Source organism: Malaclemys terrapin, chromosome 3 (assembly GCF_027887155.1).
Source record: "Malaclemys terrapin pileata isolate rMalTer1 chromosome 3, rMalTer1.hap1, whole genome shotgun sequence".
NCBI classification, from domain to species: Eukaryota; Metazoa; Chordata; order Testudines; family Emydidae; genus Malaclemys; species Malaclemys terrapin.
In genome coordinates this window covers 189643367-189671002 of record NC_071507.1, presented here as the reverse complement: position 1 = coordinate 189671002, position 27636 = coordinate 189643367, and the positions used below count along the sequence as shown (strand labels likewise).

Sequence of the window (27636 nt, the reverse complement as noted above, 5' to 3'; positions counted from 1 at the left end):
GAAATTACTTAGCAGGAAGCCCAACCTAATATCGTATATTTAAGCCAAATGAATTTTATTGAGCTACTGTATGTTCTAGATAGATACATATCAAAGTATGATGAGTGCAGTACATACACTAGACTTATCAATACACAAAACACATTAGACACCCTTAAGTAATTTGTCTGATTTGAATCAACAAGATATTCTCCTAAAATCAAATAATTTCCAGAACATTTCAAAAATGAATGCATAGCTGAATATCTTAAGGACACCTTGTTTGAGAAGCAACCAGACAATACAGATCAGAGAATTAGGTATTGCAGGCAAAGCAAAATCAAGAAACGGCTGCACACATATGCAATATGATGGATATTAGCAAAACAGGGGTAAAATAATAAACAAAAATAATAGAAAAAATAGAAAAAAAAAAACTGACAACAAAATCTCAATTCACAGTAAAGATTTTGGAAGCCCATTTGCACATAAATTGGAAAACACAATTCTTGTATTAGCAATTGATGAAGAAACAATATACCTTAAACCCCTAGTACATTTGAAATTATTTCCTTTGGTTCAAAGCTGATAATCCCGTAACAGCCAGTAACTAAATGGTGACTTGTCAGACTTGCTCTGAATGTGGAACGTTTGCACAATTTTTTACTAACCCAAAGCCATTATCAAAACTATCAGAATTACAGTAACTAGATTTACTGCAGCATAAATTGTTGTTTTAGCCATTTAAATGTTTAGTGAACATAATAAGATTGGATTGGTTTTCAAGGGTTGCTAGCATAAATATACCCTCACACATACAGTACACTTTGTCAATTTCAGCTTCCCGTAAATCAAATATACAACCAATCATCCTTTTATGCTAGATATTAATGGCAATTCCATTATTCAAATCTAGCTAGTGTAGATTTTCCCTTCATAGGGATGTAAAGCAGTTCTGAGTAGACTTTTAAGTAGGCAATGGAAGATTCTAATCTTACTAAAATCCTCTTACTATAACTTTAGAGCAGGCAAAGATGAGGGGTTCTGCATTTCTCAGTTTATCTAGTCTGTGAAAAAGGCAGTTTTTAATTCCTGTAACCAGTGAAATATTAGAAATCTTTTTGCATGCTTAAAGAACTCTATCCTTCCTTAATAACATAAGAGACACTCAGTGCAATTGTTTTTGCTCGTGTATCAGTAAGAAGAAATACAATTCTTTAGTATGTTACAATTAAAGGTTCTTATCACTATACAAACCTCTTTCAGAAAATTACTAAAACGAGTTTGCAAGTTGTCTAATTTTCTGCTTAAAACTAAATTTTTTACACTCAGTGCAAAATGAAGTGAAAGTGTAAATCAGGGGTCAGCAACCTTTCAGAAGTGGTGTGCCGAGTCTTCATTTATTCACTCTAATTTAAGGTTTCACGTGCCAGTAATACATTATAATGTTTTTAGAAGCTCTCTTTCTATACCTCTATAATATAGAGCTAAACTATTGTTGTATGTAAAGTAAATAAGGTTTTTAAAATGTTTAAGAAGCTTCATTTAAAATTAAATTAAAATGCAGAGCCCCCCCGGACTGGTGGCCAGGACCCGGGCAGGGTGAGTGCCACTGAAAATCAGCTCACGTGCCGCCTTTAGCACGTGTGCCATAGGTTGCCTACCCCTGGTGTAAAATATACATATATTTACATCATCTACCAAGCTCCAATTCAAATAAACAAAACAAAAAACTTAGCTATCATTTACACAGCACAATCTGTTCTGCCACTGGCTTTCTTCTCTCCCTCATCTTCCCTCAACCTCTCACTCCATGAACACAGAAACATGGGAACTAAGAGGATTTATATTTCAATAATTCATTTCTTTTACAGTCATGTCTAACTAAGCACCAAAGTTCATCCACAGTGCTAGCCCGATTTAGCTGATTCAAATAGTATTTTAAAGAGTGTTCTGTAGTGATGGTCACAAAAGGCTTATAGGAAACTTTGCACAGCTGTGTTTATGTCAAAAACTGCTCTATAGCACATGATGAAACTCTACCCAGTCTGAGGGGGACACAATACCAGCCATCTCCTCAAATGCTACACTTATTTTGTAGAATTGCTCCTGCTCAAAAGTCTTATTTTTCATTTCTGTGTCTATGTCTGTGGGTATGAAGGGAGGGCTACAAAAGAATTCTTCCATGGAGAATAAGCAGATGAGTACATTTTTGTTTTTTTAAATGGTGGGGAGCCTGGCTGCAGTAGAAGCTGACTTAACTTGTGAAAATTAACTCCTGCAGCATGGGCTGTGGGACTTGCTCATCTGATCCTACAGCCATGTCAGCTCAAGATAAGATCCCAGTAGGTTTCAAAAGCCAAGTGTAGTCTGGTCTTTCACCTGTATTGGTGGCCACCAAAGATCACCTTACAAGATGTGATGCTGACCATTCAGCTAGTGCAGAGGTGGGCAACTACGGCCCGTGGGACCTTCCTGCCTAGCCCCTCAGCTCCTGCCCCGGGAGACTAGCCCCCAGCCCCTCCTCCACAGTTCTCCCTCTCCTGCAGCTTCAGCTCACTGCGCGGCTGGCGGCGGGGCTGCGAACTCTTGCCGGGCAGTGCAGCTGCAGAGCCCGGGCCTGACCCGGTGCTCTGTGCTGTGCGGTGGTGTGGCTGGCTCCAGCCAGGTGACGTGGCTGCCTGTCCTGGCACTCTGGGAGGCGTGGCTGTAGCACTGCCAGCCATCGGTGCCCCAGGCAGCATGGTAAGGGGACAGAGAGCAGGGGGTGGGGGTTGGATATAGGGCAGGGGAGTTTGGGGTGGTGGTCAGAGGTGTGGATAGGGGTCGGGGCGGTCAGAGAGTGGAGAACAGGGGGCTGAATGGAGGCAGGGATCCTGGGGGGGCAGTCAGGAATGAAAGGAGGGATTGGATGGGGTGGCGGGGGACAGTCAGGGGCGGAGGTTCCGGGGGCTGTCAGGGGGCAGGAAATGGGGGAGGGAGGTTTGGATGGGGCAGGAGTCCCGGGGGGTCTGTCAGGGTGTGAGAAGCAGGAGGGGTCGGATAGGGGCCGGGGTCGGGCCATGCCTGGCTGTTTGGGGAGCACAGCCTCCGCTAACCAGCCCTCCATACAATTTTGGAATCCTGATGCGGCCCTCAGGCCAAAAAGTTTGCCCGCCCCTGAGCTAGTGGCTTTCTTCCTTCTGCGACAGTAATGAACTTGTATTCCAACCTAGTGATGATGATCCTTTGCAACAAAGTCTGTTGGTTGACTTGTACAACTGATATTCTAACCAACTGCAGTCATGGTAAGATCACATAGCACTTTCTTCAGGGTTAAAATCCCTCCCTTGTGTTCTGGGAAAATTCCAGTTCAGATAACCCTATTCCATCTACCTAAAATTCCCTTGTAGTTTCAGTATAATCCCTTCTTTCCACAGAGGTACTTCATCAAGGTGTTGTGAGGGTAAGTTAATCTTTATTAAATGCTTTCAGAATTCATACTGAAACTGCCGTGATCAACAGGTATGGATTTAATTAATGAAAAGACTTGAGTGGTTGACCAGGAAATGGATATACTCTTGGAGGTCAATGGAGAGAGTTCTTGTAGAGAATCCCCAGTGCTCTTACACTTGAGGTCATGTTTATTGCTGCAGTAGATTGTAACAGCCTCAGTGCAGTTAATGAGAGAAAATCTATAGCTTGAAAATTTTTTAACTCCCTGGGAAAAATGTATCTGAAAATTTAGATTATTTATGTTGACTGCCTGCTTGAGAACCCAAGCTCTCTTTTACTGCTGCACAAAGGCTTCCGTGTGCGGGGGTAGGGATGGGAAAACTCAAGCTCTCACATAACCTAGAACCATTCCTGTGACTTTGGATACCTGAGAGAAACAGGAACAACTTGCTTAAAGTCTACAAAGTAGAAACCAAATACTGAAAATTTCACAAGAAAAAAATTGGCATTTCTGTAGAGATGCTACAGTGCTTTGTTTGTGAAGAAAAGGGCTGCTGAAGTGAAGAATCATTCTGGGATATGGGAACCGCCAGTGGTTTAGTAACCAGCTGCAGTAACACAAATGAATTTTCTTGGTCAAGTTTATATTTTCAAATCCACTGAAGTGGAGATTGATTGCATCAAAGACTGAGGGAGGCACTGGAGACATGTTGAAAGTGGAGCTGGACAAAAGAAAACAAATATTGAGAACATTATTTTATTTGGTTTACTGTGCAGACCAGCAATGGCTCATTTGAAATAGGCATGTGGTTTTTTGTGTATATACCACATAAATATTATTCATGGTATTGAAATAATATATTTGGTGAAGAGTTATGTTTTGCATTACATGTTTTTGGAGTGTTTGGTTAGGAATATGTTGAAATAACTTTATTGGGCATCATATTCATGACGGGTCTATTCTTGAAGTTCTATTTTGAGACCAGTCATAATTTATATTCATATTGCACATTGGAGATTATATATATATAAAAAAGTTGCTCAGTGTTGTTGATTATGCTGTGGGAGTCCTCTTTAAATACATTTAAGACTTCTTTTTTTTTAAAAGTTGCACGAACTGGGCACCCTGCTACAGAGTGAGATAGCTTGCTACCCGACTCTTTGTGAAGTGCTGATGTACATTTGCTCAGCAAACCTTCTGTATGCAATGAAGATTTTCCCCTTAACTTTTTTATACTAGAAGCCTAATAAAACATCTTGGTTTACAATTGTTTTTATTTAAGAGGAGTATAATGTTTTATTGTGGATACAAAATTTTGTGCATGTGTATAAATATACACGTGACTAGAGAGTATGTATAAACTGGTTCTAATCTAGCCCCACTGTTTCACAATAGTCCATGTTCACAAGAATGTGATTTACAGTAATGCCTATCACTTTGTAATTTCTGATCTCTGGTGATGGTGGACATAATTCTTACTGCCTTCCTTTATGAATGTAATGCTTTATTTGTAAGGTTTCCCCCTCCCCACTGAAAATCTTGAGCTTGCTGTGAAGAAACTCAACACTGTTAAGAGAAAAATTTAGTGCTAAGATACTCTGACCTTTATAATGATCCTTTTTGCATGTTACAATATATTTTCCTATCATAACAACAGAAAGTCCCTTGTGTTCCAGTTAGAAAAAGCCATCTTCCAGTAACAGCATACTGTGATCAATAACATTTTCTTAATATGTTATATTACCTCTCACTGAAAATCTCTCACTTGACATTTCAGACTGCATGGGGGGAAATTCCTGACAAAACACAAAATGGTAAACGAGATGCCGCAAATTAATTCTATCCCACGGTGATCTTTCCTTTCTTGAGCAATTTGACAAGTCTGTATCATCTGACTTTAGCAGAAGCGTTTGCAGCTTGAAACAGAGGTATCTGCACCATCTACCATAGTGATGGTTATTTTAGTCTGGGTAATTTTGTGTTGAAATACGTTGTATGGTTTAAATGTCTCATTTCATCTGAGACCACAATCTATAGGTTTTGAAACATTAAATTTAGGAAATAGATGCATAGGCCTCATATACATTTTAAAATATGTATCTTTTAGGCCAGAATCCTGAACATAAATGTAGTTCACTTTCAAATCTACTGTGCCATGATGAATATCTGTTACTCTGTACAGAGGTGGATCCTGAGAAGCACTGAGTACCTACAACATCAATTGAAAGAGCTCAGTTCTGCACTATTGAAGTCAATGTGTGCTTTCCTGTAATAAGTATTATTATTAAGCACCCCAGGCCTAGGCACTAACCCACATTGCTACATCAGCAACAGCAGGATCAGGCCTGCCAGTGTTAAAAGCAGCAATAGCAGCTCAGCATCTCTCAGAGGCCCCATCCTGCAAAACTTAAGCATGTGCAGAATTTGGTCAATGGGACTAATGACATGCATATAATCATGCGTGCACCCAAATCTTTTCAGGATCAGAGTCAGAATCGGCACCTACATTAATACCACAACAGAAAGAATAAGTGGTGCACAGTTTTTTTAATATTTATACTATGATAATATCCATTGTCCTAGGTGTTTCTCAAACACATGGGAAGATGCTGTCCTTTCTCAGCTGAATTTAGTCTAAAGTGTAAATCCAACAAAGTACTGTATTTTCTGGCGTATAAGACTACTTTTTAACCCAGGAAAATCTTCTCAAAAGTCAGGGGTCGTCTTATACGCCGGGTGTCGTCTTATAGGGCGGGTGCTGAAACTTCCGAGCAGGACTGGAGAATCTGCGGTCGCCGCATATGGTGGGGGGAGCTCAAAAACGGCCGCGGCCGCATCCCCGCCCGATGACGAGGTGAGGGGGCGCCTCACCGGGAAGGTGTAAGTGAAGGGCGGAGCAAGCTGCAGGCGTCCGGGACGCCCGGGGTATGGAAAAAAGAGATAGAGCGGCGCTGTGCCCAGAAAAACACGCCTCTTTCACCCGTCTGGCCTGCCCTTGTATCCTATTACCGTACCTCCTTCTCTGCCTCTCAGATCTCGCTCCTGAGGACTGCAGTGAAGCGGCGCAGGCGCGCATGTGCGAGATCTGAGAGGCAAAGAAGGAGGTAATAGGATACAAGGGCGGGCCAGACGGGTGAAAGAGGCGTGTTTGCGCTACCGCTCTGATAGTCTTGGAGACAGGGAGGGCTGGGCAGGCAGGGAGAGCTGACCAATCCAAGCAGGCTTTGTATACAACAACCAGCCAATCGCCGGTAAGGTACATCGCTTGCTGTGATTGGCTGGTTGTTGTATACTGGGTACCACATACAGTACAGCACCAGTATCTGTACCTGTTCATACAGTATAGCACCAGTACATACAGTACAGTATACAAATGTCCAACAGTCAAAACCCCATCATGGCTCCACCAGCAAGAAGAAAGAAATATGAAGCCAGTTTCAAACTTAAAGTTGTAAACTTTGCCATGGAACATAATAACTGCGCTGCTGCAAGACAATATGGAGTAACAGAAAAGATGGTTCGGGACTGGAAAGCAAATGAAAAAGCATTAAAGAGTATGCCAAGGGGTAAGTGTGCATTAAGAAGAGGCACTCCACATTGGCCAGAACTCGAAAAACATGTAGCAGACATGGTGAATGAGCATCGCCAAAACGGTTATGTAGTGACACGAAATAAAATACATTTGTTTGCACTTCAGTGGGCCAAATCTAACCCAGATCACAGCAACAGATTTAAGGCCACTGTATCCTGGTGTACTAGATTCATGGGAAGGCATAATATGGTACTGAGGCAAAAGATGAAAATTGCCCCAAAATTACCTGCAGATCTTGATAGCAAAGTAAATAGTTTCCATCGATACGTAATACAACAGCGCACTAAACATAGCTATGCGTTAAGTAGTATTGGAAATATGGATGAAACTCCAATGAATTTTGATATGGTTGGAAATAAAACTGTCCATCAAAAAGGTGAAAAAACAATTTTAATTAAAACAACAGGACATGAGAAGTCCAGTTTTACAGTGGTACTAGGATGCACAGCTGATGGCGCCAAACTGAGACCAATGATTATTTTTAAAAGAAAAACAATGCCGAAATTCAAGTTCCCTGTTGGTTGTTTTGTACATGTGAATGAAAAAGGCTGGATGGATGAAGAAGGGGTAAAGCTATGGCTTGACAATGTATGGAGCAGGCGACCAGGTGGACTTATTCAAAAATGTAGTCTACTGGTGTGGGATATGTTCAGGGCTCATTTAACTCCCAGCACCAAGCAAATGCTTGCAAGACTAAACACAGATGCGGCAGTTATTCCTGCAGGATTGACATCGTTGGTACAGCCACTGGATGTGTGCCTAAACAAGCCATTTAAAGATCGCATTCAAGAACAGTGGAATGAATGGATGGTTAGCGGCGAAAAGTCATTCACAAAAGGAGGAAACATGCGTGCTCCACAGTTGGATGTTTTGTGCAAGTTTGTCATAAAAGCCTGGAATGATATTGATGCAGAAACAGTAATCAAGTCTTTCAAGGAGTGTGGCATATCAAATTCATTAGATGGTATGGAGGACGACTACTTGTGGCAAGATGAAGAGGAAGCCGAAGCTGAGACCACACCATCTGATACGGAATTCGATCCATACGATGACTGCCTTACAAATGTATCACAAGATGTCATTGATGTACTTATGATATCAGATGACGAACAGGAGGATTTTGAAGGCTTTTAAAGGGAAACTGTCACGCCAGCAAAACCTGTAAAAATACCGTAGCTTGCAGTTATGATGGGCGTTGCTAACTCGCCAGGGACTTGCCCAGCACTTGCTCTCTCTCTCTTGTTTGTTATCTTCCTCCTATCATCATCAGTTCCAGTTTGGTTGACAGCTTAGAAAACAAACAGCATGGCAGCTCCCATGGGTTTATTGTCTTATCCTTCCTTTCAGCTTTAGAGTGAATTAGGAAAAGTTTAATCCACTTGCACTGTTTTATGTTTACATGTTTGATGACAAACAGCCTTATGTTTATAAGTGACAGTTTTCCTGCTAAGTACCTGCATGTCATAAGCATTTGAATTAAAATTACCATATTGAAATCAAATCTGATGTTTTTTTAATTTTTTTTTTGGTGTGCGTTGGAAGAGGGGTAGTCTTATACGGCGAGTATATCCCAAACTCTATATTTTAACTGGAAAAGTTGGGGGTCGTCTTATACGCCCAGTCGTCTTATACGCCGGAAAATACGGTACTTAAGCATATGCATAACTTTAAGCCCATGGAGTAGTCCAACTGAATACAAAGGGACTGTTCATGCATTTACAGTGAAGAAGGTGCTTAAGTGCTTTAATGAATAAGAGTCTAAGAAGAAAAGTGGGATATGAAGAGTCAGGGGAGAAGGATACAATTTTTAATATACAGTTATAATTCCCGCAACCCATTAAACTTATAAAGCAAGTGCCAACATTCCCCCCCATCCATCCCACAAGCCATTACTGAGAGATTGAGTTCCTCTGCACACTGTGGCGGAACTGAATCTGGCAAAGAGATCAGGAGTTCCTTCATCTCAGGAAACAGGCCCATTGATGAGAGGCAGCACAGAAGAAGATATGGCAACATTTGTTGCAAGAAGTAAGCAAACAAACATGTGAAGCTCAGGCCACTGATGGAGCAAAAGTACAGGTGTGACATAAGAGCAAACTAGAAGGGAAGGACAGAAATGTGAAATGCCTTGAGGGTAAGGTCAATACAAAATAAAAAAACTATCCAGCAGAACTCCATATAATTTGCATGCACAAAAATATCCTCTGTGGTGAACAATTTCATTTGTAATAAATAAAATCTGCAATCCAGGCAACATCATGGCCTGATGACTCATGATCCATTCATAATTATCACTCATCTCAGTCCTAGATGAGCTCATTATTATTAAAGCTGGCAAAAATATTTTAAACTGCTCTTGTAAAAGGAACTTAATTTAAAAAGATATCACGTTTCCAGGCTTTGTTTCTAGTCCTAAACCTTGACTGTGTAAGATGGCAGCCTCATAGCAACCCTCATGTGTCTTTCCTTTGACTTCTAACAAGTGATTTAGATAGAAGCATCTAATCTGTATAGTAACACAAAACATTAGAAACTGTACTTCTCTGGTTTAAAAGCAACCTATTAACATTGCAGAGATAACATAATTTTATACTATAAACATACATATTTTGACCTTTTTACAGCGTCTTTTTCCCAAGGAACTAAAAATATTGAACAGTTTCTGGAGGTCTCACAGCACCCTTGTGAATTAGAAGGATAGACTCTCCATTTAAAAAGACAAGGAAGATGAGGCACAGTAGTTACAAAGGAAGCGTGTGCCTCAGTTTCCTTGGGACGAGAACCCAGATATAACTTGTAAGCCTGGAGTTATGATGTTGTGGCTAGAATTGTGGCTATCGATAGAAGCTATATAAATACATAAATCAACAGGACCATATTTCTCCCTTTCACTTACAGAATTCAGACAGGCAACCCCTGATCAACATTCATAGAATATTTGTTAGTATTTCCTGTGTCTCAGCTAGAGAAAATCCACCTCCCTTCCTGAAATCATGCTACTAGCTCATTGTGCAATACTGGGAGTGTATGTGGAGATATATCTATCTCATAGAACTGGAAGGGACCCCCAAAAGGTCATTGAGTCCAGCCCCTGCCTTCACTAGCAGGACCAAGTACTGATTTTGCCCCAGATCCTTGAGTGGCCCCCCTCAAGGATTGAGCTCACAACCCTGGATTTAGCAGGCCGATGCTCAAAGCACTGACCTATCCCTCCCCCCGTGCATATGGAGCATGCTTCCCAGAATAATACTGTTTAGCAGATTTGCAGACATGTGATTAGATTGCCTCATCTTAACATGTATAGCAATGGTTAATGGGCAAAAAAAAAAAAAAAAAATCCAATCTCTTTTTAAGATATAGAACTCTGAATTTTTCTGGATAAGTGAATCTCCCACAGTGTGAAGGAGAGTTACTGTTTAGTTTCTGCTTAATTGTATCCGAAGAAGTAGGCTGTAGCCCACGAAAGCTTATGCTCAAATAAATTTGTTAGGCTCTAAGGTGCTCAGTACTCCTGTTCTTTTTGCGGATACAGACTAACACGGCTGCTACTCTGAAACCTGCTTAGTTTCTGTGCCATATGCCAATACATATCACATTAGACTCCTACTTAAGGTTATAGATACTGGACGCCAGTGCAGCGAGCCTTTTCAACTTTGTTTTACTTGCTTTTCTCCCCAACTGAATGAGTCAATGAAAACTGAAATCTTTGCTTCAAACCACCTAAGATGCAGAACAGAAATGTTAAAGCAGCAAGGCTGTGTCAGAGATAAAAGCAGCGCTCTTATACTTCAGAGGATGGAGACGTTCTTGTGGCCCCTTTTGTTTCTCCGTACTATATTGTCAGTTGTTCTTTACCATATAGATTACACACAGTATCACATTAGATGTGACCCACTGTTCCACTGCAACATACAGCTAAAACCCATGCTGTTCAGTGGTAGAGTAGACAAGCATCTAATAGCATGTGGTCAATAGAAGTCTCACTTTATCGTTTACATGCCTCTCCCACACTTTCCTCAGGTAGCAAGTACTCTGTAAAGCAATTATTCTGCTGTGCTGGAGGAGCCACAGCTATTAAAACAACTGCATTACAATCACAGCTCTCACACTCGTTTCCTCCATTTCAAATTACTTTGTTTTTTAATGCTACATATAGTCAAAACTGATGTCAGTTTGAATCAGGGACCAAAGATTCCTATGTAACTGCCCACTTAGAATACTGAAGATTTATTTCCATACTCTGCACCATAGTCAGGATTTATAACGCCTCGAACAAGATGTGTGAACAGCTCCCCTACCCCTACATAAAAGATTAAAATGTATTTTAAGGGAAGCAACAAAGACTGAGAACATCTGAAAATGGGCCAGGAAGACCAAAGGGTCATTCATACTCTCAGCCCACTACAGCAGTGGACAAGGAAAAAGGAGACAGACTCGGACACCTTAGAAAAAATTATGATTCCGGATGAAAGTCAGCGTAAGGGGAGAAACTAACGATGTCAGATTTCAGACTTCATACGAATATACACATGACAATTTTATTAATAGATTATAATTTGCTCTAACAAAACCACAAGAGTTCTCCTGTCATCAAGTAACAGGCACAGTACATTGTTTCAGAAATATTAGTAGGAGGAATGTCACAATATCTTTACTTCGGTAGCCAGCCAAGGACCATCCTCGGAACATCAGAGGAAGGTTTTTTAATTTCATATCAAGTGTATTATACTGCCACATGCCCAACGAATTGAACTTGTGTTATTAGCACAACAGAAAATAAATTCATTTGTCTGTATTGTACAAACACAAATTCCTCTCATTTAGCCCATTTTCCCTCCTCTTAACTGTACTTTCCCATCTCACTCTATTAAACACTCTCCCTCAGACTCCCCTGACTCCTGTTTGCCTCTTGAGCCGCTGTTTTCATCTCCTTCCCTGCACATATCAAGCCAAGGTACTTCCACATGAAGCTCCAGCCACCCTGGCCAGAGTACTAGTTGTTGTTGGAGCACTGCAACAGGGACTCTTCTCTCTTTTTTCCCTCCCCACCCACCAATGAGTTAGTCAGCAAAGCAGGCAGGAGATCTCTTCCTCTCCCTGCTGACCTTTTCATCAGCTGACACACCCCTGGCCAGGCCAAGCTTGGCAGAGTATCCATACTGGGTCTGTCTCCTGGATGGTGGCCCAAGTTATGCTCTACCAACACATACAGAAACAGAGCTACTTTTTAAATACATAATTGAACATTTACTTTTACTACAACTAGAATACAATTCCAGGCGAAAACCTTACTCACAATTCTGGTTTATTTTTCAAATACATTTATTTTATATTTATACAGCTGGGCTATGATCACATTTCATTTTTAATCTCCGTTGCCAGTAAAATGATTCCATTTTATATATCTCTCTGTTCTATCCCGAGCACTCTAATAATGTGCATACACACACGGTCTCCCAACCGATATGTGCGTGTGAGATCAGGCCCTTAATTTGTAAAACACACATTAAGAAGCTGCAAGCTAATGGTTTCACCAAAGGATGGTGCAAGTCTCAGAAATGTAATGTGTTTGCATATGTGTGCGCATGTATTATAGGCAGGTCCAGTATTAACAATGCCCGATACTTCCCATTCTAAGACCCTGTTTTCATTTACTTAAAATATTGCCAAACTTTAAGAGACTGGGCTGAAATTTTCCACACTAGGTGTCTGTCTGCCTCAGGAAAATTTTGGCCAAAAGAGTTCATCCATTTCCAAGACTGAGACCAGGGAAAAATAGGTTGTTTTGTCTCTGTTAAACCCTAGTTTAGTAAAGACCTTTTGAGAAGACCTAGTGCCCCCATGCTTTGGAGCAGGGGCTTGAAATTTGGCAGAGCGGTGAGCATGCTCCAGCCGGAGGTGCAGAGAGATGAGGAGGATTTTTCCCTGTAATTGCAGTTCCTGCAGCAACAGTGCCAGGTCGGGATCAGGGCACCAGAACTAAGAGCAGGAAGCCTCTCTTGTTCCCTCAGTAACCCCCTGCGGACATCCAGGCAGCATGGAAGAGGAAGCTGCCTAATTCAAATGCAAAGGGGACAGGAGCCAGACCTGGGAAGGAGCACAGCACAAGGACCTAGGGTGGGGAGGGGACTGGTAGGTGGCAGGAAGAGACTGGGAAAAGAGACTGTGAGAAGAAGCCAAGGTGAGGACACAAAGTGGATGAGGAACCACGGGAGGGAGACAGAGCCATTGGGGGAACGTAGAATATGGGCATAAGAGTGATTGGAAACTTGGGCTGAGGGGGAAGAGAGAGATCAGATGAGGAATGGGGTGTGACTGGGAACTAGGAGGGGCTAGACAAGAAAACTGGGGACAAGGATCAGAGGTGGAGGGAACTGGAAATAGCTGGACAAGAAGACTGAGTCTGGGAGGGGAGAGAGAAAGTCTGGGACTGGGACAAGAAACCTGAGGAGTGGAGACAGATACTGTCTAGGTCAGGGGTTCTCAACCTTTTTCTTTCTGAGTCCCCCCCCACACACACACACACCCAACATGCTATAAAAACTCCACAGCCCACCTGTGCCACAACAACTGTTTTTTTGCATATAAAAGCCAGGGCCGGCATTAGGGAGTAGCAAGTAGGGTAACTGCCTGGGGCCTCACGCCACACAGGGACCAGTGAAGCTAAGTTGCTCAGGCTTTAGCTTCAGCCCCAGGTGGCAGGGCGTGGGGTGGCGGGGCTTCAGCTTTCTGCCCTGAACCCCAGTGAGTCTCTGCTTGGCGGACCCCCTCAAATCTGCTCGCAGCCCACCAGGAGGCCTCAGACCCCTGGTTGAGAACTGCTGGTCTAGGTAAAGCGAATAGCACTGGAACAAGGAGATGGGTGGGAAAGAGACATGACTAGACAGGGTCTGGTTAGGGGCAAAGGGGTCACACTTGGGGGAAACAGGCAGAAGAGTGTGTCCAATAGAGCACCCCGCCTTGGATTGGAACCCAAGATTCCAGAGTCCCATCTTTCCTCTGCTGTCGGCAGGTATTTGGCAAATCTCATCTCCCGCTAGTGCTTGTCCACATAGAAGATTACAACCGATTACTGCTATTATTTACTTCTTTAGCTCAAGTAGCAGAGGTCTGTGCAGTGGATCTAAAGCTTCCAACTGTGCTGATGACCCACGTGGATGCCACATGATGGAATTTCTATTTTTTTAGTCTGTTTTGTTTAAAAAAACGTAGGCAATCTTAATTCTGGCGTTTCTTCACTTTTGAGTGTTTACCTTTGCAACCTTAATAATGTTTGTTTAACATATTTTTGTGTGTAATATATAATAAAGTGTGTGCATGCACATATATAAATTAAGACATAAAATTTGTCCACCCAGTTTATAGCTTCTTATTGTAAAGGTTACATAATGTAGGGCCTGATTCTGAAGTCTTAGTACTGACATTGTACTCACTTCTCTGAGTCATCCCACTGAATTGAAATAGGACTCCTCGTGGTAGTGTTTGCAGAATCAGTTTTTACCCTACTTCCCCACTTCTTATATTGTAATGCAGCAATTCAGTTGCATCTGCCCAGATACAGATTTACTGCAGTCATTGAAAGATAAAACAGGGCCCAAATTGTATTTGTTAGGTGACAAAAGGTCATGAAGGAGAAAGCTGAAAAGATTTTATAGGTGGACTTGCTTTCATGAAAACAAACTGTTTTCTAGGTTATAAAAAATAAATAATTGTACTCTTACCTTGTGGTTTCCAGAATCTGTGTCAAATTCAATTTCTGGCAATACAGTAAGTAAACTGCAGGACAGCAAATCCTTGCATTTAGCAGGAGATTTCTGGGAAACCAGACTACCTAGAAAGAGTTGAAGAAAAAAAAGGCTATTTTCTATCTGAAGATGAAGTAATCTATATTTAATAAGAAGAGCCTTCCAATGAGCACAGCACAAGTGAAAAATAGCTCCACAATCGGAGAAGTTAAATGTCACCATGATCGGCATGAAGAACTTTAATCTCCCAGAGGTGACAAAAATCTCCATGAAGTGTAGAGAGCCAGGTTCCTGGTGGATTATTAGGGTTTAACAGAGAATGGCCAATACCCCAGGTAACATGGTGTTAACCCTCTTATCAAGATGGAAAAAAACCAGGGGGTTGTGGCAATCTTCTCTTTAATAAACTGCTACAAAAAAGAGAGCACACAAGCACATGCACAAGACAAAGTGGACCAAGATAATTTAAAAGCTATATGACTGTACTGAAACATGCCTATGCAGTAAAAATAATCCCAGAAGATCAATTTCAAATAAATATATATATAGTTTTAATGCCTAGTGTAAAGTCACTATTCATAATAACAAAGCAATTTTATGCCTATGTTCCCTCTTTCAGATGTAATATATGTGAAAGTAATCTTCATGAGAGGAAGTGGCATGTATCCCTGCAAGAATGAACTGCTGCCATTATCTGGGAATCAATACAATTATTTTAACTGAATATAACACTACCTATTGATTTCACATTTTTACTTTGAGTTTTGGGCTGTATGGAGAAAATTTTTACAGTGACAAGAGATCCTTGGACAGGTAAATGAGTTAGTATAAATTAATTCCCAATTTACAGCTAGCTTCCTTCCCTTGAACAATGCAATCAGTGGTTCTTTCCTCCAGATACCTCAAGTTAAGCGTTCCCCCCAGCACACACACACACACACTTTGCACTGACAGATACACACTACTTACATTTTAGATACATTCTGAATCAGCACAAAACGATTCAGGGGCTCTACCTACACGCTGCACCACAGTCACATGCTCCATCTCATGAGATGTGAGCATTCATGGCCCTCCCCCCACTGAGTATTCCCATCAATTATTTTTACTATGGCAGCACCTAGAAGCCTCAAACACAATCTGTGCAAACACACGTTAAGAGACAGTCTCTGCCCCGAAGAGTTTACAATCCAAATAGATACGCCACAGGGTGGGAAGGGAAACAGAAATAGAAGCAGGTGAAGTGACTTACTTGCCATGTGACTCTGGGTAAGTGTAAAGCACCTAGGCCTCTTCACTCCTATGCCTTATCCACAGGGCCAGGCTATATCTCCTTTAATGGAGTTTAATGAGAATGGCACAAATTCTGAGTACAATATCTATAAGAGGAGTATGTTGCAACATACGGTTTTAAGCAAGAGATGATAAATTCTAAGGACTCATAAAGCCCCCAATTGCATGATGTGCTATTAGAGAAAACAGCAATAACAAAAGCAAAATGTTGGGAGAGGTTGTTGTATTAGTTTAGCATGCAGAGACTCCATACAGAATAGTGTCCTAAGCACTATTCAAATACCCAAACAGCGAAGGCCCCAATCTGCAACTGGCTCCATGCAGGCAGACTGAGTTCACACCTACACGGAGCCAAATTGACTTCTGTGGTGCTCTAAGCACAGCCAGATGCAGTATTGCTCCTTAATGTAGATGGAGGTGGAGAAGAGGGAAAAATGGCAGGCACAGCTAGACAGAGGCAGTCTGAAGGGGGTGGAGGGGAGAGAGAGAGAGAGAGAGCGCTGTAATCCTCCACCATGAAAATGGTTTATAAAGAAGGGCTTATGCCAAAATCCTTGCTTGATCACCACTTCCACCACCCGCTGTCCCAAAGAGCAGGCAAAATTATTATATGGGCAACACAAAAACAGGATTAGAGAGTGTGTTTAAACTTGCTGCTATTTACATACCTAGCAGCAAAAAATCCTGAAAAGGATTTCTAAAAGATGTTTTTTTTAATCTTAACAAATTTAGTTGTGGTTCAATAGCAGATTGCATTAAGAAAACAACTGTAACAACTGCAGATTCAGCATAAAATTCTAAGCCATTAAAACAAAATGCATGTCCTGTATGAGCCAAATTAGAGAAGAGAGGGTTTTTTAAACTCCCTACCCGATAGTTATCACTTTCTTTTTAATGTGTTATATTTTCAGACATCAACTACCTTGTGAACATAAGACACCAGGTAGACGGGCCACTGTTTAGCACTGCAGAAAATGAGCATCTTTGTATGTCAGAGACAGGAGTGTAGCTTAGCATTCAAATATCCAATTACTTTGGGTGTTGTGGGCTGATATCATCTCCATCTTTTGGAGCACACAGACCTCAGCACGTAAGTCAATGGTGAGACAGAAAGTGATTTTAAAGATATACAATGCTGGATAATGTACACTGAAGACAAAAATGAAACCCCACCCCTCCTAATGCATTCCATAGGTTTAAAAAATTTTCATGGCCCAGAATTATGACTGACTGTACAATTTGTATTCCTGCATGGATAATCATTTCTTAAAAAGGGAGCATACCTCAGTAATATTCACGGGGAGTTCACAAGAGCTTGGCAAACATTTCTGACAAAACAAAAATAAACTCAAACAGAAGGATTGCTCATAAAATGCTACATCAACAATTCCTTTGACAGGCATCTGGATTATGCTGCCTTTTAAAAGGGAAAAACAAAGATGTCACTTCTCAGTTTAAATGGAAACAGTGAAATATGCTATTAAAAATATCAGATCATAAACAAAGCTATTTTACACAGACTCAAACGCAATGAATAAGTATTACAAAAAAGCTCGCCAGAATCCTTTGCAAACAAAGCACTTACTGGGAAAGAGGAGGGGAGGGAAGGGGAGAGGGGCATTTTGCTAGAAGTTGTGCACACAATCAATATTAGACAAGGACCACAGATTATTTCTGGGTGCGCAGCTCTATAGGGAAAGATGACCGGCCATTTCATAATGGAATAGTGTTAAATCTAATCTGGTATTTTGCCTGAAGGGGTCTACACTTGATGCTTTAAATCAGTGGTTCCCAAACTTTAACAACCCACCAACCCCTTTCACGAAAATATCAAATCTTGCAAACCCCCTCCTAAAAAAGAATATTTCCAGGGATTTTCTCACTTACCTGAGCATAAATTATAGAAGCAGTGATATTGGAAATAATTTGGGGTTTTTCTAACACATTTATTATTACATTATTATATTATTAATTTTATTACATTATGAAAACAGCAACACTCTTCCAAGATTTCACTTTTGTAGCTCATATCACTTCGATTAATCCTCCTACATATTTCATCAAGGCGTACCAAACCTGAAACAGCATGAAGGTATTTAAGAAGCCAACTCAAATAAAGAATTCCTCCCACAAGCATTCGGGTCTTGAGCAGTCCATGCAAACAACGCACGACTACAACAAAGCTTAAACTTGTTCTTCACAATAATTTAAAAAAAAACACTAGCAGCCTATTTAATTTTAGAAACAGCAAAAAATATCCACCTCCCTTTTCATTTCTCATAAGGAGTCTTGAAGTTTAAATCTCCTGAGTGTGATGGATGTACTTGCTTTGATCTGCATAGCTCTTGGAAGTCTAGAACCATCTCAGGTCTGGTTCAGCATTGAGTCTGCTTCTGTATTTGGTATTCAGATGTGCATATGAGGAAAATACTTTCTAGCATAAGTAAGTTGTTGAAAACTGTAACAAAACTATAGTAGCTTTTGCTGCCAGCAGGGGGTATTCGTTTCTTAAACTCAGCCAAAAGTTGATCAATGACAGACTCCTGAAACTCCTTTTTAGTTCATAATCACAGGAGATCTCAATCGATTTCTCTTTTTCCTCAGGTCTCAATATTGGGGGGAGGGATAGCTCAGTGTTTTGAGCATTAGCCTGCTAAACCCAGGATTGTGAGCTCAATCCTTGAGGGGGCCACTTAGGGATCTGGGGCAAAATCAGTACTTGGTCCTGCTAGTGAAGGCAGGGGGCTGGACTCAATGACCCTTCCGGGTCCCTTCCAGTTCTAGGAGATAGGATATCTCCATATATTATTATTTTTATTTTATTATCTGCGTTGAGAAAGTGGTATCATCAAAGAGGTTGCGAATCCAGCCACTATCAGCTGACATAACTGGAAAGTATTGCCTGAACGTTGTGCCAAGTCCTTTTAGGTGTGCAGTTATATTGGTTTTAGTGTACTGATCCAACCAAAGTTTATGTTCTGCCAGGAAGTTATGGTCACGGGGCTTGGGCTGACGGCCCAAGGGACGGATCTGTCCGCCATTACAGAATTTTTTCTGAGACCCCCTGATACATTTTGCGAACCCCAAAGCGTTCACTGCTTTAAATGAAAGTTAAAATTCTAATATGCATATTTGTGCAATACTGCACATGGAGATGAAGCCTGAGGTTAGACCCCCAAAGCATGAGATGTGATTACCTTCTCTTGCATTGGACCACTCTAGACCATTATTAATGGTCATTACATTATCCAGACAATGTTTATCTCTAGCAGCTAATGCATACAGATAACTGTCATGCTGCAAAGGAGAAGTTCTTGTCTGTTCTAAATTATCTAAAATGTTCCCAAAAAATGTTGAGTGAAAACTGATGTTGCAATATGTGGCGCTCAAAGACAGGATATTCAGATGCAAAAAAATAGACTCTAGAAAGTCTTTTTCTATGAACAGGCAGTATTCTGAGCAAATTCGTTCACCTCAGCAATACAGTTTCTTTGAAGTTGGACACGAGCAGCTTGCTACACTAGCTGGATGTCCTTAAAAATTCACAGCAAACTTTTCATGCCTCATTATGATCTTCTGGCTTTCTTGAGGATTTGGTGAGCGTCTCGGAGGCACACAGTACGTTGAGAGCTCTCTAATCTCTTAACTGAAGCAGTGGCTATTGTATCTTAACCAAAATTCACCCTTCTCACTAAAACGGCTGTTAGACATTGGAATTACAGGTGTCACCAACAAGAATAAAGACTTTTAAAGTTTAATTGTTTTCTACACCTGTTGCTCAACTTTCAGCCTCTGTATCCTGAGATGTTAAAAGTTTTACAGGTATTCCAGAGTCTGCCAAGATAGAAAATACCTAAAATGTCCATTGTAAATAAAACTATGTTTGTTTTTGCCCTTGAGAAACTTTTTTCAGGCCTTCTCTGTAAGCAAGCAAAACTGGCACAAACCCATTCATTCCCCCAAGCTCTGGCCTGTGCTGAGTCAGATAATCAAAGGTCATGTGAGGAGGTAGCCAGGCCATGCATTCTGTAAGATGGGCTGTGTGTTCACACGGATACAGAGACCTGAAGGGAGCAAGAAGGCTTTGCAGCAGTAGAGCCAGGATGATAGCAGACTATGAAACCCTGTCCTAAGAAGGAAGACGGTAGAGAAACCCTGCACCACAGGCAGGAAGACTTTGATCACAGAGCTAAAAGGAACCATGCTGGGTTTAGCAAAGAGCCAAAAGACAGCAGAAACTAGGAAGAAACCTCCTTGGCCTGCTGCTGCAAAACGGGAAGGAAGTGTGTGTTAAACAGGACTTGGGAAGAATGGCTTGTGCCTAGAAAGGCCAAACTGATTATTTTATTTTACGGCTTAATATGCCAGAACCCAAGAGAGGGAACATTATTTTGAAATGCCTGAGTGAGTGCCAATTAGGGAACATGAGATGGGGTGACTGCGTTGCCCCACTGTGGGGTGGCCTGAGTTGGACAGCACCCTGAAACAGGTGGTTAAAAAGATTCCTGCAGAAAGGATTTCAAAACCTACAGGAGTAACTTCGATAAGATCCCTATTACATTCTGGCTGAAGTAACAGGTATTTCTTCTTGTTCCTTAACTAGCTGAATTTCTCCCATGTGTCCAGAAGGTTTGGCAAAAGTGATTTCTACTTATTTAAAGCAGAGGGATGTGAAGATGCATTGTGTGTGCTCTCACTCGACCACTTGGGGTGTTAAGGTTGGAGGGGGGAAAAGATCCCTACTCTTATTTTGGCTGGGGCTTGAGCCTTAAGCTGAAAATCTAACATGGTATCCCTTTTAGCCAGTCAGAGGCACAGACTAGCTGTGGGCAGCATCCTCATGCACTCATAGGAGCCCTAACCTGCCTTTCCCCATTATGTTTTAAGAGACCACCAGCACCCTGACTTGTCCTTGGGGGATGCCACCACAGAGATATAACAGACTACCGGCTCTTCCTGCCTTAAAAAAAGGCTCTTTGGAGGTGAAGAGGGAGAAGGAAGCTGATTGCGTGTGGGAGGGGGCTGGGTACCTTAGAGTCAAGCAAGCAGATGGGAGTTCTGGATCCCATGACAATCTAAAATAATGTGTTCACAGCAAGAATTTGTTCTCTTGATACTATAGATGTCATTGTTCTCTTGGTACTATAGATATCATTCAACTGAGTTAAGGATGATATGCCATGAAAATTGAGCTGTTCAATTTAAAATAATAAAAATGAAAAGTGACTTAGGCTATATAAACCCAGAGTCTGCGGCCTTTCCATGTGGTGCTGAGGAGCACTACACATCTGTCTTTCCCCACTATTATGTGGTCTCTACAGTCAACTTATACTTTGTGGGCTTGTTCTGGTTTCACTAGATTTAAACTGAAGTCTAAATGAAAATAAACACCACATTAAAAAAAAAAAAAAAAAAAAAAAGCATGTGGCAAAAAACACAAGCAGAATTGGCCAAAAATCCAGACACTGGCAGCTGAGGGTGTTTAATACAAAGAAAAATGTGTTTTAAAAGATGAAGTATTGAAGAGCTGCTGCATCCTAGAGCGGGGTAACTGGAATCCTTGTGAGCAAAGATAGTTGCTTCAGCAGCCAAAGTCTTCTAGCTACTTCCAACACTTAAGATGGGTGGGATTTGAGACTTGTGGAGGAATGAACCATGTGAAGCTGTGGAATGCATGCACACGACCAACATCACACACACACACACAAAATCACAATTAAAATCTATCTTTTAGAGGAGTTGCAGCAGTGGTGCCATAGATTTTTTGCCTCTGTTTTCCTGCACCACACTGGCCCAGCATCATAAAAACTCTCCCAACAGTCACTAGAATTCATCATAGTCCAGATGTGCATGCATGGAATTGGGGATAGAGAATAGGAGGCAGCACTCTTCCAGAGCCTTCCCAGTCTCTCCTCAATGCACCCGGCAACAACGTAAGGATTGAACCCAGAAATGCCAACCAAATGGCTGGTGGTGTAACTACAAGGATAATGCATGGTGGGTTAAATCACTTGCTTAAGCCATTGAGACAGCCTGCCAACCCTCAAACAACCACCTTGACCCCTGCCACTTTTAATGTGTTTTGCCAAAGTATAAAGCAAACTTGTGTCCTGTTATGTCATTTTTACCTCCATTCTCACTCCTTTGATCTTATCTAGGGAGCCACTAATAGGTAAGCAGTAGAACTAAAACACTTCCCTTGATACACACACACTTACACCTCTCACCAAGATTAGCTGGATTTATATAGATACATGGAAGGGAGAAAGACCTAAATGTATTAGGTCTACACTAATATTGATTTGTTAGTCAGGAATTTGTGTTAGACATTTTTTTCAAAAGTGAGTTTAGACAATACAAGTTGGAAGGCCAATGTTATATGCACTATAGACCCAGGCATGGTTCTGCATCCTGTCTGTAAAGATTTATGAGAAGCTTGTTATTCAATAAACTGATGTGTGTATGTGTTGAGACTAAGATAAACATGCTCCAGTTTACCTAATGGAATGTCTCTCACACTGCTCCTTCTGCTCAGCTAACATTAATCCCTGTCCATCTTGCCACACGCTCACCCCACTACAAGTGCAAGAGCCTTCTCCTCTGCATCTCCAGCTATTTGGGAACATTCTTCCTTTGTCACACACTTCATCTCATTTAAAGTCTCAGCTCAGAACTTCTCCTCACTCAATTTCTCTGTCCCTCTTTTGTCATTTAAAATCAGAAGCTCTCAAAACAGCGATCCATGGAGCATTTAATGGTGCAGGCTGGTCACATGAACAGTCACTCGCCTGCTCCGTTGGGTGTCCCAGACAGGGGACTTTTGCATGAAAGTGACTATACAAAACAAACAAACAAAAAAGGCTTTTTTCACTGTATTGCACAGTGGGGCTGTTTCGTTTCACAGAGGCTTGCAGTATGAACCACTGAAGTGACACAGGCAAATAAAGGTGACAGGTCCATGATCCAAGGAGCTTACACTCAAAAGACAGACATAGCACAGCAAAAGATGGCAAAGGATGTGGGGGGTAAGAGTTACAAAGAAAAGATGACATATGCTCATGGTTACACATGAATCATGTCACTTCTTCCTCTATTTGAATTAAGTCACGTGTGTGTCAGTAGGTTATTTGCTATATTTTGACGAAGGTGTTATTGCAATTCATATGGAAAGTTGCAGGGAAATTATTCCCCTCCCCTCAACAAAGGCAACTATTTATTATTTGTATTGCAATAGTGCGTACAATTCCCCAACTAATATTGGAGCCAGATTGTGCTCTGTACTGTACATATACATAGGAAGAGACAGTATCTTTCCCACAGAGAATACAGTCTTTAAAAAAAAAATGATGGGGCGGGGCATGAAAGGAAGTATTATTAGAAATGGGGAACTGAGGTAAAGAGATTGAAGTGACTTGCCCATGCGCACACAAGGGGCCAGTGAGAATATTATCCAGGTATCTTGGGTCCGCAATCCAGTGCCTTAATCACAAGGCCTCAGGATCTTTCCTCCCAATCTACGTTGTATAGCTATAGAATTAATCTTCATGATTATAGGGGTGACTTCATGCCATACTAGTAGTGTGACCATGAGTTATAAATGAGGATCCCTGATCAAGTGCACATTCAGCCCAAATCATCTGCTAAAAAGTTATCCTCTTATGGGTTACATAAAGACATAATACATCTACATTAACCTGTATGCCACTGAAGCAGCCTTTCCAGCAATTTGGCCTACTTTATCTGCAAGTAGAGTCTTACACCCAATTTGAGCAAGGGAGCACACATTTTAAATCATGATGAGAGACTCCAATTTTCACATCTTCGTGGATGCAGTGTCAAATTTATTTGTAATGGGATCATCTATTAACTGTCAATACTGAGCAAACTAGATGAGAAGATAATGGTTAGTAGTACATTAAGAGGTCTATCTGGAATGCCCTGCCTGAGGAAAATGAGCACAACGGTGATGGAGTTGTTGAAAATAAAGATTTTGTTTATTTGTTGTTTAATGCAGTCTGCCTGAAGTTAATAATTACCTCACGTGTGATCAGAAGTTTAGAAAACTAGTTCTCTTCCTCCCTCACCCCATTTTAAAGACAGAAAATCTAATCCAGTTACTAAGGAACGTTTGTTATCATAGCTCTACTGGTGGCAAAGATGAGATCAACACCAGAAAGAAGACAGATAAACACCTGAAGAGGAAGGCGGAGAAGGGTGATGCTCAATGTAATGACTCATGTAAGAGGCACAGTCAGAGCACTGGACTGGGAGCCAAGAACTCCTGAGTTCTGATCCTGGCTTGTGGCTTCTAGGCAAGCATGCAGGTGCCCTCAGTGGGAGGATCAGCAGGCTACAGACAAATAAATGACAGAGATGCCTTCAGCGGGAAGCTGGGAAGACAGCGGTGCTTATTTAAATTCACAAGTTAAATCTAGTTGAATAAAGATCATTGTTCCAAGCCAAGTGTAGGCTGAGGTTAGTCTCCAAAGTCACAGAGTCCATAACAAGGCCTTTGCTTTCTTTAGACAAGCCTTGGTCAGCTGCTACTATTCGCCCATTGGTCAGTCCATACACCGGCTCAGATGAACAAAATCCCACGAATTAGTTGTCTAGAGGCCTTCCCCTATATCAAGGAAACCGGCGTACTCTGTCCCACTCTGGAAGCAGCCAGACACTCTAAAATGAGCCTTCCATACCACCAGGAAACCCCTGGATTAGCATCTGCCTGCAAACAAGCCAGCAGGCACAAATGGGGGACAAGAAATGCAACCAGGGCATGGGTTCCTCCAGCATTCTGACCCCTAACCCAAATTACAGACCAAAACTCAGTCCTCTACTTGTAGCTGTAGTTCTCAGTCCTTGTGAGGATAGGTCCTTCTGAGCCTGGAAGGGTTGTATTCCACTTGGCAAGGCAGCCAGCTCTCCAAAGCCTGTTTCCTCCCTTTTATCGTCTCCACTTGGAAGGTTGTTTATTTTAAGTTGAATATTTCTCACAGGTGTTGCAGAGAGGAACTAACTGCAGTCCTCTATTTGAAGGCCAAATTATTAACACCTTCCTCACCTAGCTCACTCTAGGGTTTGTATATTCCCATCCCAGCACTCCATCACTGCCTTCTTCCGTTTATTCATTAACGATATACAGAAAACAAAAGAACTAGAGAAGGCTATGTACTTCCATACCTAAGTAGGGTGTTGGAAAATATTAATGGCTTTTTTTTTTTTTTTTTGCTAATGGTGGCCCAATCAAGTGTTTGATGGCACTTTGATTGGTCATAGATTATTGTCCCTTTTAATAGTTAAGCATGCAGAGTTTGGGATAGGTATTAGAAGGGAGGGGAAAATAATATAATGTTACTGAGAAAGTTTAAAATTTTAATTTTACTTTCCCTTCCCACTCCTTAAATGCTTTATGCACATGCACACAGAGTAAAATGCAAATAAACATCATCAAACTAAGGGTGTCTAAACTGGTCTAAAAAGTGAGAAGGGGAAAGAATATACAAATAAGGGGTCATGCAAAAAATAAAAACAGTTTAGGAAAGGATCAAGGCATTTAGACCAAGCAGGGAACCACTGGAAAGGATGACATACCATAGGGGCAACCAGAACACAGGCCCCATGGCTACCAAAGGAAGGAGAGATTCACAAGGTGAGGGTGGCACCAGAGCACAAGTGGCCAGTGTTATGTTCTTTGCTTGATATTGGCCGATATAATGATGAAGCATTCAGCAGAAGCAAAGTGTATATTTTGCCTAACACATACGGAGACGGATAGATTTACAGAAGCGTCCAGCTTTATTTTGCAGGTTATCATGAATATTGAATGTGCTGGAACCAAACTCTTCATAAAGTTGTACATTGTTCAGTAACTTCACTAATTATAGACTTTGCACTCTGCTATTCAAGATATTCCTTTCCTAGTACGACTCATTGTTTAAGAAATCATGTATCGGTAATGGAAACTTTACACATAAGAGTGAAGTCCTCCTAGTAGCGAAGTGTCACTTCAACAGAACCTTTTTTGTTCTAGTAGGTAATATGCAAATTATCTGTGCTGACCTCTCCTTAATTTAGAATACCTCTGTCATAAACCAATTATCAACATTTGACACAAGCAGCACTTGCAAGTTCGAAAAGCAATTAAAATTTAGGAGCTGTCTCTCACAATAAAAAAACCACTCACAGAAGTAGCATTACAGGAAAGTTGCTCCGCGCAACCCATCATTCTAATTCCGCCTCTATCAATCAAGCCAGGCCTCACTGAATAGCAGGGCTCAGGCAGACAAACAGCAATGTTTATGAGGTGCAGCTGGTGGTACTTACCGTTAACAGCAAAAGCAGCATCAGTTAAATTAACATTCTTCATTCTTTCATTGCTCATTATGGTTTGACAGACATACCCGCAGTCCACATAAATGACTGAGAGTGAGAATGCTGTCTAACATCCTGCCATGAAACAAGACCACCTAATGGGAGCAACCACTGTAATTAAAACTCTGGAAACTGAGAATAAAACTAGTTAAAGGAGACAGTGCTGGGGATTATGACCTACTTTGAGTTTTATTAAAGGAATCACAAGAGTCTATACCTGTTCTCAGGCCAAAATAAAAACAAATAATCTACTATTTTTTATATTTATCCAATAAAGGACTCAAGTATCACCTTGATCCAAGAATCATTTGTGTTGTTGCAGGTTTGGAAGTGCAGTGGGGATGACAAAAAGACAAAGATTACTTAAGTATTAACTAATCAGTTTCCCCAGGAGAACTCTTTCCCTAAATCCTATTTGCTCAACTTCACAAGATTTTCTTTGATGGCAAATTCTACTTAAACAGGTTCTACTTAAAAAATTACAGCAACATTTAATCTCTTGGATCAGGAAAAGTTAATTTAGTCAACTCAAGGCTGTATTTTCTAAGTCTCATAACTTGAGGTTTCAGAGGTAAATGTAGTATGAAAAAGGTGCTTAAAAAATCTGGTTCAGAATTGTCACAGTAACTGCATCTATTCAGGGACTGGGAGTCAAGTGTATTAAGAAGGAATTTACCTTGGCAGCAAAAACCCTCAAAAATGCAGTAAAAAATTCATAGGTACCAATATCTGCATGATACCTAAAAAGAGGACAAATAAAATTCTATGGGAATATGTTTTTGTACACCTAGTTATTCTGAAGGTATTTATTCTGCCTGATCATGCACTTTACAGCTTCTGTAGAATTGGAAGAAATAATTTTCCTTAAGCCATTTTATGATCTGATGATTATTGTGGACTGGGATTTTCAGTTAGTGAAGATGGTTAATTAGCACGACACATTTCTTTTACAATAAATGTAAAACTCACACTTACATAGAATGCTTTGTTGTTCTTCCTCTATGGACTTCTGAGCCTCAAGATTCCTTCCTTCCTCCACCCTGAAGACTCCAGGTCTTCTTGACAAGGAGGACTGAGCTAAACTCCCTTTGGAGCCAGTTAGTGCTAATCCTGATTTGTCCAGAAGTATCACTGCAAAGCTTTGAAAAGACTCTTCTTCCCCCAGGAGTAAAGTATAGTAACTCCACAGCACTCCCAGCTGAGGACCTGAAGGACCTAAT

The 27636-nt window shown here is 41.1% G+C and overlaps 1 protein-coding gene across 3 annotated transcripts in view; it reads right to left on the bottom strand.

The window, feature by feature from the left end:
• Positions 1-27636, bottom strand: part of KLHL29 (kelch like family member 29) — a 553446-nt gene that overhangs the window by 452272 nt on the left and 73538 nt on the right. For 2 of the 3 annotated variants that reach the window (XM_054024034.1, XM_054024032.1), the window contains exon 2: positions 14729-14838. The exons of the other annotated variant lie outside the window; for it this stretch is intronic. Coding sequence is in view for 1 of the 2 variants with exons in the window: in XM_054024032.1 (XP_053880007.1) it covers positions 14729-14838 (110 nt within the window). In the remaining variant the exon portion in view is untranslated. The remainder of the gene's footprint in view (positions 1-14728; positions 14839-27636) is intronic. 3 annotated transcript variants of the gene reach the window in all.